The 20,600-nt window shown below is 42.5% G+C and overlaps 1 protein-coding gene across 1 annotated transcript in view; it reads left to right on the plus strand.

Annotated features, from left to right (window-relative positions):
- The window catches only part of LOC117668587 (perilipin-3-like), a 28,992-nt gene extending 11,900 nt beyond the window's left edge, over positions 1-17,092 (plus strand). Inside the window, exons 2-8 of the mRNA XM_087893933.1 lie at positions 1,354-1,424; positions 2,417-2,612; positions 4,164-4,246; positions 9,281-9,578; positions 10,435-10,634; positions 10,933-11,064; positions 15,794-17,092. Of these exons, the coding sequence (XP_087750059.1) occupies positions 1,362-1,424; positions 2,417-2,612; positions 4,164-4,246; positions 9,281-9,578; positions 10,435-10,634; positions 10,933-11,064; positions 15,794-16,222 (1,401 nt within the window). The 5' untranslated portion in view covers positions 1,354-1,361 and the 3' untranslated portion in view covers positions 16,223-17,092. The remainder of the gene's footprint in view (positions 1-1,353; positions 1,425-2,416; positions 2,613-4,163; positions 4,247-9,280; positions 9,579-10,434; positions 10,635-10,932; positions 11,065-15,793) is intronic.
- Positions 17,093-20,600: the final 3,508 nt, after the last annotated feature.

The raw sequence follows: 20,600 nt of genomic DNA on the forward strand, positions 1-20,600 counted from the left end.
AGAAGGAGGTGGCTGGATGGAGTCACTGAAGCAGTCGGCATGAGCTTAAATGGACTCCAGAGGATGGTAGAGGACAGGAAGGCCTGGAGGAACGTTGTCCATGGGGTCGCGATGGGTCGGACACGACTTCGCAACTAACAACAACAACGAGATGTGTAACTGATCACACAATTCTTAGGAATTCCTGGTGTTGACTCTACAACCAAGAGAAATGTTAAAGGCAGCCTTTCTCAAACATGGCGGCTTGAAGGTTAGGTGGACTTCAACTCCCAGAATTCTCCATCCAGCAGGTTTGCCTGAAGCATTCTGGGAATTGAAGTTCACCCTTCTGAAAGTGGCCAAGTTTGGAAAACACCGTATTAAGGAGTGAGTTCAAGAGTCTTCCGTCAATGGTTGAAATGAGCTTATATTGTAGGAATGAGACAATGGGGCATTGTGCTTTTAATATGCCATATTTAAGGTCATTGTAAGGGACTGAGCGTGCTTAGTAAGTAATATTTTCATTGGAATTTTTTTATATGGATATATTTCTTCGCCTCCTCCCTCCCTCCCCCTCCTTCTCCTCCTCCTTCTCTCCTCCTTCCCCTTCTTCCCCTCCTTCTCCCTCTTCCTCTTCTCCTTCTCCTCCCCTCCTCCTCCACCTTCCCCTGCTTTTCCTCCTTCTCTTCTTCTTTTCTCCCCTCCCTTCCCTTCTTCCCCTCCTTCTCCTCTTCCTCTTTTCCTTCTCATCCTCCTCCCCTCCTCCTCCTCCACCTTCCTCCGCTTCTCCTCCTCCTCCTCTTCTCCTTTTTTTTTTTTTAAAAAATGATTTATATGCCGCCCTTCTCCGGAGACTCAGGGCGGCTTACAATGTGCTCAGCAATAGCCTTCATCCTTTTGTATATTTATACAGAGTAAGCTTATTGCCCCCACAAACTGAGTCCTCAATTTACCTGCCTTAGAAAGGATGGAAGGCTGAGTCAACCTTGAGCCTGGTGAGATTCGAATTTACAGTAATTGCAGACAGCTGGTGTTAATCACAATGCTTTTAGTCTGCTGAGCCACCAGGCCCCTTCTTTCTCCTCCCTCCCCTTCTTCTCCTCCTTTTCCCTCTTCTCCTCCTTTTCTCCTCCTTTTCATTCTCCTCCCTCCCCATCCTTCTGCTCTTCCTCCTCCTTCTCCTCCTCCGTCTTTAGATTATGGCTGTCCTATATCTTTGTAGATTTCACCGATAACATTTTAAAAATGAATAAGAAATAAAATACCATAGCGTCCCTCCAGTTATCCTTTACCGGCCCATCCCCTAATTTTAAACCCTCTAAAAAAACCGGGCACCTTCTTGTAACTCCCCCGAACCCCAATTCTGTTTTTCAGCGTCACCCATGTCGTCGGAAGAAAAAGTGGGGAACCACCTGGTTCCTGATGGCCAACCTTTGGAGCAGCAGGTAAATTTTCTAGGCCTGGATTTCTCCCTTCATTCCCAAACCCTGATGGTTTTTAAGACGGATTTGCTGAATAAGCCGTCATCGGTCGGGTTACAACGATGATGTGGAAACCACAGCAGTTGTGTCCCCATCACATCCTAGAGCAGGGTTCTCCAACCTTGGCAACTTTAAGCAGGGGTGGGATTCTGCCAGTTCAGGCGAACCGGATGTTAATTTTAATCTGGTTCGGCGAACCGGTTGTTCCAAGGACTGGCTGACCCTGCCCAATCCACCCCTCCCAGGAGTCTCCACCCTGCTCGTTTTGGATGCTAGGTAAGTGCAGGGCAGGCACGGAGGCTCTGGGAGGGTGAAAAACTGGCGTACTGGATATCTGGAAATGGGCCCATTTCTGGCCTCTGGAGGGCCTCCGGAGCCCAGGTGAGGCTGTTTTCACCCTCCTGGAGGCTCCAGGAAAGCCTCCGGAGCCTGGGGAGGGCGAAAAATGGGCCTACTGAAAGTCCAGAAACGGCCCCATTTCTGGCCTCTGGAGCCTGGGGGAGGCTGTTATCGCCCTCCTGGAGGCTCCAGAAAAGCCTCTGGTGCCTGGGGAGGGTGAAAAATGGGCCTACCGGAAGTCCAGAAACAAGCCTATTCCCGGCCTCCAGAGGGCATGCAAAGCGAACCGGTTTGTTACAACCGGTGAATCCCACCACTGACTTTAAGACTTGTGAACTTTAACTCCCAGAGTGTCCACATCACATCCAAGAGCAACCTTTGCTGACTGAGGAACTCTGGGAGTTGAAGTGCACAAGTCTTAAAAGTTGCCAAGGTTGGAGACCTTGAGAGTCCTAGAGAACCCAACCGGCCATTTGATAACTTGGGGTCTAGTTGCGAAGTTTTGAGGTCTGGTCGGCAACTGGCGGCCGCCAAGCCTTGATCCTCCTTCTGATTCAAGGCCGCCGGGATCGACAGCCGATTTGCGTTGGATTCAACCAGGAATTCTTTCCTTGCAGAACGTGATGGATCGGGTGGCCAGCCTCCCCTTGGTGAGCTCAACCTGCCACCTGGTTTCCTCGGCCTACACCTCCACCAAGGAGACGAGTCCCTACTTGAAGTCCGTCTGCGATGTGGCCGAGAAAGGGGTGAAGACCCTCACGGCAGCTGCCCTGTGTGGTGCCCAACCTCTGGTTACCAGGCTGGAGCCTCAGAGTGAGTAAGAAGGCCGGAGCAATGTTTTGGGGAGGTGGCTAGAGTAGATGGGCTCCAAAGTTGGGCACTGAAATGGACGGCCCTGTTGTGTGTGTGGGGGGGGGGAATGAAGCGGTGGAGTCCTACGTTGACCAGGGGGATGGATTGGATGACCTTTAAGGGTCCTTCCAGATTTTCTGCCCTAGGATTCTATGTCGGCCCGCTTCACGAATTGTTGTTGGAGCTTGTTGGATGAGTCTGAACTTTCTCAATCTTGGAAACTTTAAGACACGTGGACTTCCACACCCAGAATTCCCCAGGCACGTGGACTTCATCTCCTAGAATGCCCCAGTCAGCATACTGCCTGAGGAATTCTGGGAGTTGAAGTCCACATGTCTCGAAGTAGCCAAGATTGAGAACTAGATGACATCTTGATATCTCCTAGCCCATCTGGAGCCACATGTGGCTCTTTCATCCCTCTGTTGCGGCTCCCTGTTGCTGGCCGGCTCCACAATTGATAGGACTTTCAGTTAGGACCGGTAGAGGAAAAAGGACGCCGTGTTAAGAGGAGGCTCTATGGTGGGAAGACCGGACTTCCGGTTGGCTCCAGAATTCAACGGGGGCTTCCGGTTAGGACCTTTGTGGCTCTGAGTGTTTAAGGTTGCCAACCCCTGTCCTAGCTCTTCTGATCTAGGCTTCTGCCTAGAATTAAGACTCTCTTAATCTTAAAACCGGCCGTGCATACTTGATGAACAATCAATACAAGTCTGATGTCCGGGCATCATTCAAACAATCCTGAGGACTAGCACCTTGAAACAAATTTTTGCAGCTGTGGTGGCTGGCAAGGCGATGAAAAAAAAATAGCCTCTGGGGATCCCAACGGAGCTGCTGATCTAGTGTGTTGCTCACGTCTTTGTATTTTTTTGGAAGTATTCCCAAATAGTTCAAGAGATGTGCAAAAAAAGGTCCATTCCTGAGAAAATCTTGGCAAGTTTAAACTGTGTGGACTTCAACTCCCAGAAATCCCCAGCCAGGATGCTGGCTATGGAATTCTGGGAGTTGAAGTTCCCAGATGCTGGCTATGGAATTCTGGGAGTTGAAGTTCCCAGATGCTGGCTATGGAATTCTGGGAGTTGAAGTTCCCAGATGCTGGCTATGGAATTCTGGGAGTTGAAGTTCCCTGGTGCTGGCTATAGAATTCTGGGAGTTGAAGTCCCGAGATGCTGGCTATGGAATTCTGGGAGTTGAAGTTCCCAGATGCTGGCTATGGAATTCTGGGAGTTGAAGTTCCCTGGTGCTGGCTATAGAATTCTGGGAGTTGAAGTCCCGAGATGCTGGCTATGGAATTCTGGGAATTGAAGTCTTCAGATGCTGGCTATGGAATTCTGGGAGCTGAAGTCCCCAGATGCTGGCTGTGAATTCTGAGAGTTGAAGTTCCCAGATGCTGGCTGGGGAATTCTGGGTGTCCCAAGTCCACGCATCTGAAAATTATCAAGATTTAGAAACACTTCTTAGATTGGTAAAGGAGATTGTGTGAACCCAGCTGAGCTGTTCTTCTGTCTCTCTTCCCAGTTGCAACAGCCAGTGTGTACGCATGCAAAGGACTGGATAAACTGGAAGAGAAGCTACCTATCCTGCAGCAGCCGTCTGATAAGGTGAGGGGCCCTTTGCCACAGGCATTCTGATTTCATGACGAATCTGCTTTGGCTTGAATCACGTCGCAGAATCAGTCTGCCACCTCGGCGGCTGATTGATCTCTGGGTGGTCTCCCATCCGTCCTGGAGAAACGCAAGATGGCAGGCAGACCCAGGATCTTTACAAGGAATGGATCCCTGAAGGCAGCTCTACTTTGGACCAAGCTAGCAGGTTGGGGGAACCCACTTTCCTGAGTTCAGAAAAGTTTCAGAGTTTTTGCATCTGGTTAGTCTTGGATTCAAGGATTCCTGTATATACCTCATTTTGGGGTAAAATGTTGAAGCGAAACCACTTCCATCCAAGTAGAGGCAGCCCTTGACCTATGACCACAATTGAGCCCCAAATTTCTGTTCTTAAGTGAGTTCTGCCCAGAGGTGAAATCGAGCAGGTTCTGGAGAACCGGTAGCAGAAATTTTGAGTAGTTCAGAGAACCAGCAAATACCACCTCTGGCTGGCCCCAGAGTGGGGTGGGAATGGAGTTTTTGCAATATCCTTCTCCCAGGAGTGGGGAGGGAATGGGGATTTTGCAGTATCCTTCCCCTGCCACGCCCACCAAGCCACACCCACAGAACCGGTAGTAAAAAAAAATTTTAGATTTCACCACTGGTTCTGCCCCATTTTACGACCTTTCTTGCCACCGTTGTTAAACGAGTCACTGCAGGCGATAAGTTAGTCACCCGGTCGTTAAATGAATCCGGCTTCCCCATTTTGACTTCGCTTGTCATAAGGTCGCAAAAGGGGATCACTGACCCCAAGAAACTGCAACAGTCATAAATATGAGGCAATGGCCAAGCATCTGAATTTCAATGACGCGACCACGGGGATGCTGGAACAGTTTGTCCAATGGTCACACATAGGGTGGATTTGATTTAAATCGAGTTGATTTAAATCACAATTTAAATCATGATTTAAATCACTAGGAAAAAGGCTTGATTTAAATCAGCTCGATTTAAATCATAATTTTTAAAGAGCAGCTGCCATCTCTGCTATTCCTTTGACCCGCTGTTGACTCACCGATAGTCCCAGTGTTGCAGAATATACAGCCTCATGCTACCTAACTAAGCTCCATTTCATGCTGAATAAACTAAATTATTTATGTATCTTAAATAGAAAACTATCTCACGATAGATTTTTACCCCAAAAGTTTTTTATTAAAATAAATTCGATAAAAATCAAAAAAATCTGATTTAAATCAAAAAAATCTGATTTAAATCAAAAAAATCTGATTTTTTTTATTTTTTTTTAAAAAATCATTGATTTTTATCCACCCTGGTCACACATCACTTTTTCTCTGCTGTTGTGAACGGTCACTAAACAAATAGTTCTAAATAAACACTACATGTTATTTTTTTTCCCTTTCCCCTCCTCCTCCTCTTCATCTCCCTTACTTTAAAATGGACATTTATCCCCTTATTTAGATGCATTCTCTGGATTCCTTCACTGATTTATTTACAGCAAATTTATTCAGGACTTGGCTATTTTCTACAGATGTGCACCAATTTAAAAAAAAAAAAACTGGATCCAATTTTCCCAGAAACAGTCCAGGTTTTTTTAATTTTAATTTTTATCATTATTATTATTATTATTATTTTTTGCAAAAAGGGGAGGTTAAGGAGTTGCTTCGCAGGATTGCAAGCTGTCGCAATGAACATTCTAAGAAAGCATTCTGATTTTGAATGAGAATCCACCTTTCCTGGAAGTTAGCTTGAAATGAAATATTGCGATATTTTAAAGGCTTGTTTCAAGATCGGCAGCTGTGGCAGGAAAGGGTTGGACCTGCCTTGTATGATCTTGCAAATCTAGCGGAAGATCTAATTCATGGAGCAACTTCAGCAGAAACCCAAAACAAGCAACAACAAAAAAAAACATTAGAGAAGATGGATTGAGTGATTTTGGGGACCATCAAGTCAACATTGACTTTTTAACAACCATATTCAGTTAGTCCTCGACTTTAGCGAGTTGAAAATTTATGTTGCTGAACAAGAGAGTTCGGAATGGAATGGAATGGAGTGGAGTGGAGTGGAGTGGAGTGGAGTGGAGTGGAGTGGAGTAGAGTAGAGTAGAGTAGAGTAGAGTAGAGTAGAGTAAAGTAAAATAGAGTGGAGTGGAGTGGAATGGAATGGAATGGAATGGAATGGAATAGAATAGAATAGAATAGAATAGAATAGAATAGAATAGAATAGAATAGAAGATATGGAATGGAATAGAATAGAATAGAATAGAATAGAATAGAATAGAATAGAATAGAATAGAATAGAATAGAATAGAAGATATGGAATAGAATAGAACAGAACAGAATAGAATAGAATAGAATAGAGAATATGGAATAGAATAGAATAGAATAGAATAGAATAGAATAGAATAGAATAGAATAGAATAGAATAGAATAGAATAGAATAGAATAGAACAGAACAGAACAGAACAGAACAGAATAGAATAAAACAGAATAGAATAGAATAGTATAGAATAGAATAGAATAGAGAATATGGAATAGAATAGAATAGAATAGAATAGAATAGAATAGAATAGAATAGAATAGAATAGAATAGAGGATATGGAATGGAATAGAAATAGAAAATAGAATAGAATAGAATAGAGTTCGGAGTGGAGTGGAGTGGAGTAGAGTAGAGTAGAGTAGAGTAGAGTAAAGTAAAATAGAGTAGAGTGGAATGGAATGGAATGGAATGGAATGGAATAGAATAGAATAGAATAGAATAGAAGATATGGAATAGAATAGAACAGAACAGAATAGAATAGAATAGAATAGAATAGAATAGAATAGAATAGAATAGAATAGAATAGAATAGAATAGAATAGAATAGAGAATATGGAATAGAATAGAATAGAATAGAATAGAACAGAACAGAACAGAACAGAACAGAACAGAACAGAACAGAATAGAATAAAACAGAATAGAATAGAATAGTATAGAATAGAATAGAGAATATGGAATAGAATAGAATAGAATAGAATAGAATAGAATAGAATAGAGGATATGGAATGGAATAGAAAATAGAATAGAATAGAATAGAATAGAATAGAATAGAATAGAATAGAATTTTTTATTGGCCAAGTGTGATTGGACACACAAGGAATTTGTCTTGGTGCATATGCTCTCGGTATACATAAAAAGAAAAGATACATTCATCAAGAATCATAAGGTACAACACTTAATGATAGTCATAGGTTACAAATAAGCAATCAGGAAACAATATCAATATAAATCGTAAGGATACAACCAACAAAATTACAGTCATGCAGTCATGACAGAGAGTTTTGCCCCGTCTTACAACGTTTCTTGCCACACGTTGTTAAGAGAATCAAATGCAGTTGTTAAGTTAGTCGCACGGTCGTTAAATGAATCTGGCTTCCCCATGGACTTTGCTTGTCAGAAGGTTGCGAAAGGGGATTGCGTGACCCCGGGACACTGCGACCGTCATAAATATGAGTCAATGGCCAAGCGTCCCAAATTTCGATCACGTGACCATGAGAATGCTGAAATGGTCGTCAGTGTGAAAAATGGTCCTAAGTTGCTTTTTTCAGTGCTGTTGTAACTTTGAACAGTCACTAAACGAACTGTGGTAAGCCAAGGACTGCCTACATACTAAAACCCAGCGAAATCTTGGGAACCAGGCTATAGGATAGGATGCAATAGGATAGGATAGGAATTAGAATTAATTAGAATTAGAATTGTTGGAAGGGACCTTCTAGTCCAACCCCCTGCTCAGGCAGGAAACCCTATACTATTTCAGACAAATGGTTGTCCAATCTCCATGGCTTAGGACCTGGTTATTTACGGGGCCGCCTGCTACCACCAATAGCCTCCCACCGACCAGTACGCTCCCATAGAGAGGGGCTCCTCCGGGTGCCGTCGGCCAAACAATGTCGACTGGTGGCCCCCAGGGGGACAGCCTTCTCTGTGGAGGCACCTACGATCTGGAACGAGCTCCCCCCGGAGATACGGAGGATCCCGGATTTGCATACCTTCCGTCGCACGCTCAAGACGTTCCTATTCCAGCAAGCTGGCCTGACCTAAGTTTTTCCCCTTTTTAAATGGAAATTTTAAATTTGGTTTTAAATTATTGGGGTTTTAAATTTGTTCAGCCAAATTATTTAATTTGTTTTATTCTATTTTAAATTTTGTATTTATATGTTTTATTCTATGGCTGTACACCGCCCTGAGTCCTTCAGGAGTAGGGCGGTAGACAAATTCAATAAAATAAATAAAATAAAATAAAATAAAATAAAATAAAATAAAATAATATAAAATATAAAATAAAATAAAATAAATAAAATAAAATAAAATAATAAAATAATAAAATAAAATAAAATAATAAAATAATAAAATAAAATAAAATAATAAAATAATAAAAATAAAATAATAAAATAAAATAAAATAAAATAAAATAAATCTCTTCTTAAAAGCTTCCAGTGTTGGAGCATTCACAACTTCTGGTGGCAAGTTGTTCCACTGATTAATTGTTCTAACAGTCAGGAAATTTCTCCTTAGTTCTAAGTTGCTTCTCTCCTTGATGAGCTTCCACCCATTGCTTCTTGTCCTGCCCTCAAGTGCTTTGGAGAATAGCTTGACTCCTTCTTCTTTGTGGAAGCCCCTCAAATACTGGAAGACTGCTATCATGTCTCCCCTAGTCCTTCTTTTCATCAGACTAGACATACCCAATTCCTGCAACCGTTCTTCATATGTTTTAGCCTCCAGTCCCCTAATCATCTTTGTTGCTTTTCTCTGCACTCTTTCTAGAGTCTCAACATCTTTTTTACACCGTGGCGACCAAAACTGGATGCCGTATTCCAAGTGTGGCCTTACCAAGGCCTTATAATGTGGTATTAACACTTCATGTGATTCTCTCCCTCTGTTGATGCAGCCTAGAACTGTGTTGGCTTTTTTGGCAGCCACTGCACGCGGCTGGCTCCCGTTTAAATGATTCATCCACTAGGACTCCAAGGTCCCTCTCACAGTTCATCTCCCTTCCCAGGTGGTAGCAGACACCAAGGAATTGTTGTCCAACAAAGTCACCGGAGCCCGAGATGCCGTTTCCAGCACCGTCAACGGGGCGAAGGAAGCCGTGTCCTGTGGCGTGAGTGGGATGGTGGACATAGCCAAGGGAGCCGTCCAGGGCAGCGTGGAGATGACCTACTCTGTCGTGGCAGGAGGTGTGAACAGCGTTATGGGCTCCAGAGTGGGCGAGATGATCGCTGCCGGTATGGATACTATGCTGGGCAAGTCCGAAGAATTGGTGGATTATTACCTCCCCATGACGGATCGAGAGCTCGGTGGGTGCTAATTTCTAATTAAGCATCTTGCCGTAATCCAGAGGTTGTCAGGTGGTCCTCAACTTACGACCACAACTGAGCCCCAAAATTTCGGTTACTAAGCGAGAGAAGCGAGAGAAGTGAGTTTTGCCCCATTTTGTGACCTGGCACTCTAACTACTGTGCCACCGGAGCTCTTGCGACAAAGGTGGGGGGAAAGAGAAATGGTAGATAGATATTGTAGACAGAAGATAGAGAGATTAGGTAGGTAGGTAGATATGGAAGGATGGATGGATGGATGGATGGATGGTGAATAGAGATAGATAGAGATAGGCAGAAAAATAGATAGAAAAAATGGATGAATGGGCAGACAGATGGTGGATGGATAGATAGAGAGATGATAGAGGAAGGATGGATGGATGGTGGATAGATAGAGATGGATGGAGAGACGGACAGAGAGACAGACAGATGGTGGATAGATAGAGATAGACAGAAAAGTAGATAGAAGAATAGATGAATGGACGGATGGACGGACAGATGGTGGATGGATAGAAAGAGATAGAGGATAGCAATAGCACTTAAGACTTATATACCGCTTCACAGTGCTTTACAGCTCCTCTCTAAGCAGTTTACAGAGTCAACCTCAGGCGGAAGGCTGAGTCATCCTTGAGCCAGTGAAGATCGAATGCCTGGCAGTCGGCAGAATTAGACTGCAATACTGCATTCTAAACCCTGCATCACCGGAGCTCGTTAAGCGTACCTTTTCAAGGTCCGTTGTAATTTCGAATGGTCGCTAAGGGACCGGTCGTAAGTCGAGGGCTACCTGTACTTCTACTTTGAACCTCCCGGCTATGAGGTGTCGTCTTTTTTTCTTCCAGCTGAACTGGCCACCTCCATGGAGGGCTTCGAAATTGCCACGGTGGAGCAGCAGAAGCAGCAGAAAAGCTATTTTGTGCGCCTGGGGTCTTTGTCCGGCAAACTTCGCCAGCGCGTCTTCCCGCATTTCCTGGCTAAGTTGAAAGATGCCAGAGACGGCGCCCAAGATGCCCTGGGCCAGCTCCACCAGACCTTAGTACTGGTAAGCGAAACTTTCTTTCAACAGTTTTTCTCCAGAGGTTGTGGGCGATTCATCACTGGAGGTTTTTAACAGGGTGGATAAAAATCAATGATTTTTTTTAAAAAAATGAGAGTTGAAGTCCACCCATTTTAAAGCTGCCAACTTTGAAAATTGAAGGCTAGAGCGTAGTAAATGCCCATAGCTCAGGATTTTGCATTGTATAGGTACAGCTATGCATGCTGGAAGATAGAGAAGATTTTTGGTAAACATAACGTTTTGGGCAGCTTGTCCCATCTCTCTGCTTTTTGTCCTTTGTTAGATTGAACACGTCAAACACGGGGTGGACCAGACCCTCCAAAACAGCCAAGAGAAGCTTCATCAGATGTGGCTGGTATGGAGCGAGATGCCTGCTGGGACCTTTAAGCCACTGGATTCATCAGCACAGCCCGAGGTAGCTTGGCAGTTTTTTCTGACCTCTTTGGGACTAGATTCAATTTTATATTTATATTTTTTTATTTTTATTACTTTATTTTATTTATTTTAATTTTAATTTTTTGTTTTATTATTTTATTTTACTTTTATTTCATTATTTATTTTGCTATTAAATAAAAACTAACTAATTAACTAATGAATTTTATTATTATTTTATTCATTTTAATTTATTTTTTAATTTTGTTTTATTTTTTGTTTTTTAGTTTATTGGCTTTGTTTTATTTCTTTTTAGTTTTTATTATTTGTTTTGTTGATTTATTTTATTTTTATTTTTTTAGTTTGTTTATTTAGTTTAGTTTTTATTATTTGTTTTGTTGATTTATTTTATTTTTATTTTTTCAGTTTATTACTTTATTTAGTTTTTATTGTTTTGATTTATTAATTTGTTTTATTTTTATTTTTATTTTTTTATTTTTATTACTTTATTTTATTTATTTTAATTTTACTTTTTTGTTTTGTTTTATTATTTTATTTTACTTTTATTTCATTATTTATTTTGCTATTTTTATTTTATTAATTAACTAATGAATTTTATTTTATTCATTTTAATTTATTTTTTAATTTTGTTTTATTTTTATTTTTTTAGTTTATTGGCTTTGTTTTATTTCTTTTTAGTTTTTATTATTTGTTTTGTTGATTTATTTTTATTTTTTTAGTTTATCATTTAGTTTAGTTTTTATTGTGTTTATTAATTTGTTTTATTTTTATTTTTGTAGTTTATCGTTTAGTTTAGTTTAGTTTTTATTATTTGTTTTGTTGATTTATTTTTATTTTTTCAGTTTATTACTTCGTTTAGTTTTTATTGTTTTGATTTATTAATTTGCTTTATTTTATTTTATTTTATTATTATTTAGTTTAGCTTGGTTTTTATTATTTGTTTTGTTGATTTATTTTATTTTTATTTTTTCAGTTTATTACTTCATTTAGTTTTTATTGTTTTGATTTATTTGTTTTATTTTTATTTTTTTAGTTTATTATTATTTAGTTTAGTTTTTATTATTATGTTTTGTTTTATTAATTAATTTAGTTTAGTTTAGTTTTGCTGGGAACAAATTTCCTCTCTCAGTACTAAACCTACACTAAACCAATAACATCCTGCAACATGCTAAGCCATGGTTTGTAAACCATGGTGCCTGCAATCAGCCAGCATTCCAAGCCACAGGCTGGCAAGCAGGAATTTGGTAGTCGGTGATATGTAGCCCTCTTGTCGCATTGCTTCTGTTCTTTAAAAGTCAATGTTGTACAGGTAGTTCTTGATTTATGGCCACAGCTGGAATCAGGATTTCAGTCACTAAGGGAATCAGTCACTATCCTGATTCCGGGACACTGCAGCTGTCATAAATATGAATCAGTTGCCAAGTGTTGTGGCCCGTCAGCGGTCTGTGCAGCTAGTAGCTGATTCCGACAGCAAGGAGGCTGGTGTGCTGCGCCAGCAGCCTGTGCAGCTGGCACTCGAGTCAGACAATGAGGAGGCTGGAGAAGATGTGGTTCCAGAGGCGGGAATTCAGCCAAGGCCTTCAGAACCTCCAGAAGCTCCCATAAGTGAAGAGGAAGAAGAGGAGGAGCCTCTTCTCGATGCACGGGCACGCAGAGCTGCCAAAAGGCAGGAGTGGCTCCTCAGGAGCAGGTCTCCTCGAGAGTAAGGCTGGGGGCTAATTGGCCACTTCCTTACCCTATTTAAGGAGGAATGCCGACTGAAGCAATTTACAGGGAACAACTTTAGTTCACTCTCCTTCGTGCCTTGATCTTAGTTCTCTGCAAATTGCTTCTGGGCTTTTTGCCAACCATAGTAAGATTACGATTATTTATTCTTTGGATTCTTGTAGGCTGTTAAGAAAGTTAATTAACAGCCTTTGTTTGAAAAAAGACTGATTTAATTTAGTAAACTAAGGTTTGTACAGACTTTGTGTGTGCTGCGTTCTTTGGGGTCCGTAGCTGGGGCAGAACCCCAAGAGTCTGACTTTTGCTTGCGTGGCCATGGGGATGCTGCAACGTTTGTGTGAAAAATGACCATAAGTCACTTTTTTCAGTGCCGTGGTAACTTCCTCTTTGAATAAAACAATCAATTTAACCATCCCTGCTTTTTATCTTCCTGGCTGTGGAAACAGTATGTCGTTCTCTTTGCCCCTCATAAATAACTTTTGCGAACTGTCACCATTTTGATCAACAAGGTTCATTGCATTCTTTCAAATTCTTCGACCTTATTGAAAGGAAAATAAAACCTCTTTTTTTTTTCTTTCACCCCTTTTTTATTTTTTTTTTTGAAAAGATTTTTATTTTTATTTCTTATACCCATATTGTAAATGTATATTCTCTTATCCATAATTGATCATGCATACTGTATACATATTTTTTCTAAAGAAAGCATAACAATAAAACATTTTAATTGCATTCGGGGTTGCTCTTCTACCCTTTCTTTCCCCTCATTTTACAACAAACCTTTTTCTCCTTCTTTCTTTCCCTTCCCTACCTCCTCTCCTCTCCTACCTTCTTCCTTCCTCCTCTCCTTCCTCTTCCCTACTTCCCTACTTCCCTACTTCCTTTCTCCTACTCCTCCCCTCTTTTCCCCCTTTCTAACCTTCGCTCTTACTCTTTTCCCCTCTCTTTTCTTCCTCTCTCCTTTCCTCCTTTTTTCACCCTTTTTTTTTAAAGGGCTAAACTTTTCGTTTTTAAAAAAAACACTTTTCTTTTAAAGTCAAAATTCTAGGGCCGTGATGGTGAACCTATGGCACGTAGAGCCCTCTCTGGGGGCACGCATGCCATCACCAGCTGTTTTTCTGGTTCCTAATTTCTGGCACACATTTCTGGCCAGCTGGTCTTCAGAAAATGGCCTGAATATACCTGGAAAGCAACTAAAATACAGTTGTGAACCAGTTAAAAATAGAGGTTGGAGCGGAGGAAAGCATTGCTGGGAAGCAACTATTTGAGTTGCAAACCAGTTTCATAATAGATTTAGGAGGATTGAAGGAGATAACGTTGGTATGCAGTTAAATTATACTGTGAACCAGCTCAAATATCATCCTTGCGCACGGTCACTCATGCCCTAGTTACCTCCCGTGTGGACTACTGTAATGCTCTCTACATGGGGCTCCCCTTGAAAAGCACCCAGAGGTTCCAACTGGTCCAGAACGTAGCCGCGCGGGTGATTATGGACGCAGCTCGTTACGCCCATGTAACACCTCTCCTACGCGAGCTGCACTGGCTCCCGGTGGTCTTCCGGGTGCGATTCAAGGTGTTAGTTATCACCTTTAAAGCGCTCCATGGCTTAGGACCTGAGTACCTACGAGACCATCTTTTGCCACCAATAGCCTCCCACCGACCAGTTCGTTCTCACAGGGAGGGACAACTCAGGGTACCGTCAGTTAAATTATGTCGACTGGCGACTCCCAGGGGGAGGGCCTTCTCTGTGGGGGCTCCAACCCTTTGGAATGAACTGCCCCCTGAGATACGGAATATCCCTGATCTCCGTGCTTTCCGCCGTGCCCTCAAGACCCTGATGTTCCAACAGGCGGGGCTAAACATACAAACATGTGAATGATTTTTTAAATGTTATCTAATTCTGGGTTTTATTTAATTGACCAAACTAAGTAATAATTTTAATTAGCAATTTTATGATGTTTGTGTGTCTATATTTTTCTTGACTGTACACCGCCTTGAGTCCTACGGGAGAAAGGCGGTATAGAAATATAATAAATAAATAAATAAAATAAATAAATAAGTAAGCTCAGGAATGGAGGAAAGCATCACTGGGAAGCAACTGATTAAGTTGCGAACCAGCCAAAAAATAAATTCAGGAGGAAGTGGAGGAGACAATACTGGAGAATAGTTAAGCCAAACTGTGAACCAGTTAAATAAATAGAGATAGAAGTGGCGGAAAACACTGTTGGGAAATAGCTATTTAAATTATGAATCAGTTAAATATTAGACTTTAAAATAAAGTATTTTGGGAGTGACAAATTTTAGATGGAAATGTTGATTGATTTAGAAACAATTAAGAGAGGAGGATAATATTTTTTGTTAAGATTATGGATATTAGTTGTCATTTAAAAGAGGTACAAACTCGATGTAATGGGTCTTAGAAATGAGGAATATATATGAAATATTGATTGTTAAAATGACAAAGATTTGGAATGATGTCTATTTGGAAATAATTGTTTAGAATTTAGGGTGACATAGTAGAATGTTTAAATGTTTAAAATCTAAATGTTTAGAATAAGATTTCTTTTTCTTTTCTTTTCTTTTCTTTTTTTTTTAAAGAGGATAAAATTTTAAATGGATAAAATTTGGAACAAAATTGGTTGAGGGAATGTGAGTAATTGTATTTACTTTATACCAGATCAAATCCTTGCTCTAAAAAGATGTATTTTATGTTTTAAAAAATAAAAAAAAACTTTTTTAAAAAAATGGCCTGAAAAACGCCCAAAAAACAGCCCATTTTCGGGCAGGTTTCGGACCAAAAAGAGCCTGAAAACAGACCCAAAAACAGCCTGAAAATGGCCCCCAAAACAGCCCAAAAGCAGGCATGTGCACGCCAGTCTTCGGGTTTCCGGCGCTCCGGCACACACATGCACACACATGCACGGATGTTCCGGTTTGGGCACTCGGTACCAAAAAGGTTCGCCATCCTTGTTCTAGGGCATCTTTTCCTTTTGACTTCTTAAGCACTTTTTTCTGGTGCTGTTTTCTAGGTCGAGTCCCGGACGCTGGCCATGTTTCGTGGACTGACTCAACAGGTGCAGCTTTCCTATTTGACCCTCATGTCTCAGCTCCGGGGTCTGCCCACCGGCATCCAAGACAAAGCCAAGCTGATCTGGCACACGTTGGAGGACCTCAAGGTATCCTTCTCGGCCGCCGGTTCCTTCGAAGAGGTGCCGTCAGCCACGTTGGCTCAGAGCTGTCAACGGCTCATCAAATCCCGGGGTTCGGTGGACGAGATCGTGGACTACGTGGTGCAGAACGTTCCCCTGCCTTGGGTGGTGGGGCCGTTCGCCCCCAGCTTGGTGGAACTTCCTTACGCCTCCAGCATGGAGGGGAACGAGGAAGGAGAAAACCCCAGACTCAAACTCATCGCGGAGGCCAAGAAAAGAGCAGAAGGAAACTCTAATTTAGAGAGTTGAAGGAGACGTGATTCGAAAACGGCTCCTGCCAACAAGTTAGGACTCTCCTGCGAATGGCTAAAAAACTAAAAAATATATAGAATTTTATCAGGAATGGGGATTTCAAAAAGATTGCCTTATCTGCTTTCAGTTGTGCCTTTAGAAGAAGATTTCTCCACTTCGGTCCCTTTCAGATACAGGAAGTCCTCGACGTACGACTGCCATCAAGCCTAGAATTTATGTTGCTAAGTGAGAAATTTGCTAAGCGAGTTTATGACTTTCCTTGCCACATTTTGTTAAGGGGAAGCACTGCAGTTGTTGAACTAGTAACACCGTCGTTAAGTGAATCCGGGCTTCCCTGTTGACTTTGTTTGTCGGAAGGTTGCAAAAAGGATCACGTGACACTGCAACGGTCATAAGTATGAAACAGTTGCCAAGCGTCTGAATTTTGATCATGTCACCGTGAGGAAAGTGCAACGGTCGAAAGTGTGAAAAATGGTTATAAGTCACTTTTTCCGGTGCTGTTCAAACAGTCACTAAATAAACTGTTGGAAGTCGAGGACTACCTGTAGGTGGGCTTCAACTCCCCAGCCCGCAGGGAATTCCGGGAGTTGAAGTCCACCCATCTGAAAGAGACCGAGGTTTAAGAAACACCACAAGCTTAGATTACGGTGTCAGTGGGAGGATCAAAATAACCAAGATGGTACCTTGAATGTTTTATAAAAGGGGCTGTGGGTTCAAATCATGCCTGAGCGGCGGCCATCTTTGTTGTTTCAATGTACCCTCTCTGCAAACGGCCTTACAAGCATCCTATCGAATTGAATAAACGGATTTTCTTGCAACCGAATCTTGAGTGAGCCAAGCCAGAGGCATTAAAAGTCTCTCCCAAAAGTTAAAAGATCTTCTTAGCTTTTTTTCCATATTTATAGAAGAAATCAGTCTAACCTGGGTTTTCCTTGTGGTCTCTTTTCTAACCCAACCCTGCTTATCTTCCGAGCTCAGAAAGAGACAAAGAATACCTTTCTGGATCGGGACGCCTTGCGCACGGTCACTCACGCCCTTGTCACCTCCCGGTTGGACTACTGTAATGCTCTCTACATGGGGCTCCCCTTGAAGAGCATTCGGAGGCTCCAACTGGTCCAGAATGCGGCCGCGCGGGTGGTTATGGGCGCAACTCGTTGCACCCACGTGACACCCCTCCTGCGCGAGCTGCACTGGCTCCCAGTGGTCTTCCGGGTGCAATTCAAGGTGTTGGTTACCACCTTCAAAGCGCTCCATGGCATAGGACCCGGGTACCTTCGAGACCGTCTTCTGCCACCAACAGCCTCCCACCGACCAGTCCGTTCCCACAGAGAGGGTCTCCTCAGGGTGCCATCGGCCAAGTTATGTCGGCTGGCGACACCCAGGGGGAGGGCCTTCTCTGTGGGAGCCCCAGCCCTGTGGAATGAACTGTCCCCGGAAGTGCGTAAGATCTCCGACCTCCGGGTGTTTCGCTGCGCTCTGAAGACCCTGTTGTTCCGCCAGGCTGGGCTATTAACATAACGTTTTAAATTGGGGTATTTTAAATTTCTGGGATTTTAATTAGAGCCTAATTATTTAATGATTTTAAATTTTAATTGTTGTTTTTGTTTTTGTGTTTTTAAATAGGCTGTACACCGCCCTGAGTCCTTTGGGAGAAGGGCGGTATAGAAATAGAAATAATAAATAAATAAAATAAATAAACATGACCAGAAATTCGCGGAGGAGACCCGAATGATTTGTTTGAACGCATGCAAAAGATCTGGCCGCCTAGGCAATCATCTCTCAAGGGTGGTTTAGTTAACTTTTTGGCTCGTTGCAGGGGGTTGGGCTAGATGATCCTTGGGTGCCCTTCCCAAGTTCCCCACAAGTTCACCCCAAATTTCTGTTGATAAGCAAGGCAGTTGTTAAGCGAATTGCACCCCATTTTACAACATATTTTTTTTTTTTGTTATTACAGTATCTAAGCAGTTGCGGTTGTTAAGTGAATCATGAGGTTGTTAAGCGAGCCTGATTTCCCCCATTGACTTGGCTTGTCGGAAGCCAGCTGGGAAGGTCACAAATGGGAGTCACATGACATCAGGGCGCTGCACATCCATGCCAGTTGCCAAATGCCCAAATTTTGATTGTGTGACCATTGGGATGCTACTGCAACGGTCGTAAGTCTGAAAAGTGGTCCTTTTTTCAGTGCCGTTGTAACTTTGAACCTGTCATTAAACAGACGGCTGTAAGTCAACGACTGCCTGTATGCATAGGGTTGGACTACTAGATGATCCTTGGAGGGTCTTCTAACTTGATACAGGCAGTCCTCGACTTACAACAGTTCATTTAGTGATCATTCAAAATTGGAACAGTGCCGAAAAAAACTGGCTTATGGCCGTTTTTCACACTTAACGACCGTTGCAGCATCCCCGAGGTCACACGGTCCCAATTCAGTCACTTGGCAACTGACTCATAGTTATGACGGTTGCAGTGTCCTGGGGTGGGGAGGGGAGGGGTCACGTGATCCCCTTCTGACAAGTGAAGTCGATGGGGAAGCCGGATTCACTTAACAACCGGGTCACCAATTTATCCACTGCAGTGTTTCACTTAACAACCGTGGCAAGAAAGATTGGAAAATGGGGCAAAACTCACTTGTACGTCTCACTTAACAGCAGAAATTTTGGGCTCACTTGTCGTAAGTCAAGGACTACCTGTATTTCTAGGGTTGATTATACTTAAATATAATTTATCTTGCTCCTATTTCCCAGTGGTTGAGATTCTAAGTCGTGATGGCTCACTTTTTTTTTTTTTTTTATTTGATTTATATGCCGCCCTTCTCCGGAGACTCAGGGCGGCTTACAATGCGTTAAGCAATAGCCTTCATCCTTTTGTATATTTATACAAAGTCAGCTTATTGCCCCCACAAACTGGGTCCTCATTTCACCTACCTTAGAAAGGATGGAAGGCTGAGTCAACCTTGAGCCTGGTGAGATTCGAACCTGCAGTAATTGCAGGCAGCTGGTCTTAATAACCAGCTTAATAACAGGGTGCCTTAGACCACTGTACTACCAAGGCTCTGTACTACCAAGGCTTAGCTTGCAATGGTGGAATTTTTACAGCAAAAGTAAATAAATTCAGGTACTCCTCAGCTTATGACCACAGTTGAGCCCAGAAGGTACATTGCTAAGTGAGAAATTTGTTAAGTCAGTTTTGCCCCATTTTACGACCCTCCTTGTCACCTTTGTTAAGTGAATCCCTGCAGTTGTTAAATTAGTCACGTGGTCCTTAAGTGAATCCGGCTTCCCCATTGACTTTGCTTGTCAGGTGGTCGCAAAAGTGGGATTGCGTGACCCCGGGGACATTGCAACCGTCATAAATGTGAGCCAGTTGTCAAGCACCCAAATCTAAATCTCGTGACCATGGGGATGCTGCAATGGTCATAAGTGTGAAAAATGGTCCTAAGTCACTTTTTTCAGTGCTGCTGTAACTTCAAATGGTCACTAAATGAACTGTTGTAAGTCGAGGATCACCTGTAGTTAAAACTTGTATCAGGACTGAGATAAATATAAGGGATAAATCTGAAATAAAAAATCAGTCAGAAAAAAAAAGTATTTGGAAATATTTCCCACAGAATTTCATATATAACCAATTTCCAGTTCTTTCAAGAAAGCGTGTATGGAGGTGATGAACGCTTCCGTTACGGTACGTACAGCGACGTATGAATAATATTCTAATATTCTTCCGTAAATGAATACGATAAAAGAATATCGCGACATCTTCCAAATGCAGAGCTGGACGGAAAACGGCTCGTCCCCTTGCCGAATGCCAAAGAGGAGGAAGGAGACAGAAGCGGAATTTGGTAGGCCAAGAAGAAGGAGAAAGAACGACGGGCGGAAGAAAAAGAAAGAAAAGGAAGAAAAATAAGACACCCCTCTGGCTGCCCATTTAACATATGGGGAGATCCTGACCAGGGAAAGGTTATTCCAGAGTTTAGCACAATGTCTGAAGTGATCATCATAAGAGATGGAGAGAAATAGACCAGTTTGGCCTAGTGGTCAAGGCACCTGGTTAGAAAGGGGGTGAGTTCCAGTCCTGCCTTAGGCATGAAAGCCAGCTGGGGGACTTTGGGCCAATCACCAGGAGACTGGGAGTTTTAGTCCTTCCTTAGGAATGAGAGGCAGCTGGGTGACTTTGGGGCAGGCACCAGGAGCCTGGGAGTTCTAGTCCTTCCTTAGGAATGAGAGCAGCTGGGTGACTGGGGCAGTCTCCAGGAGCCTGGGAGTTCTAGTTCTGCCTTATATATGAAAGGGAGCTGGGTGACTTTGGGGCAGGCACCAGGAGACTGGGAGTTCTAGTTCTGCCTTAGGAATGAGAGGCAAGGCAGCTGGGTGACTGGGGC

The sequence above is a fragment of the Pantherophis guttatus genome, chromosome 1 (assembly GCF_059756535.1).
Source record: "Pantherophis guttatus breed Tessera chromosome 1, ASM5975653v1, whole genome shotgun sequence".
In the NCBI taxonomy this organism is placed as follows: domain Eukaryota; kingdom Metazoa; phylum Chordata; class Lepidosauria; order Squamata; family Colubridae; genus Pantherophis; species Pantherophis guttatus.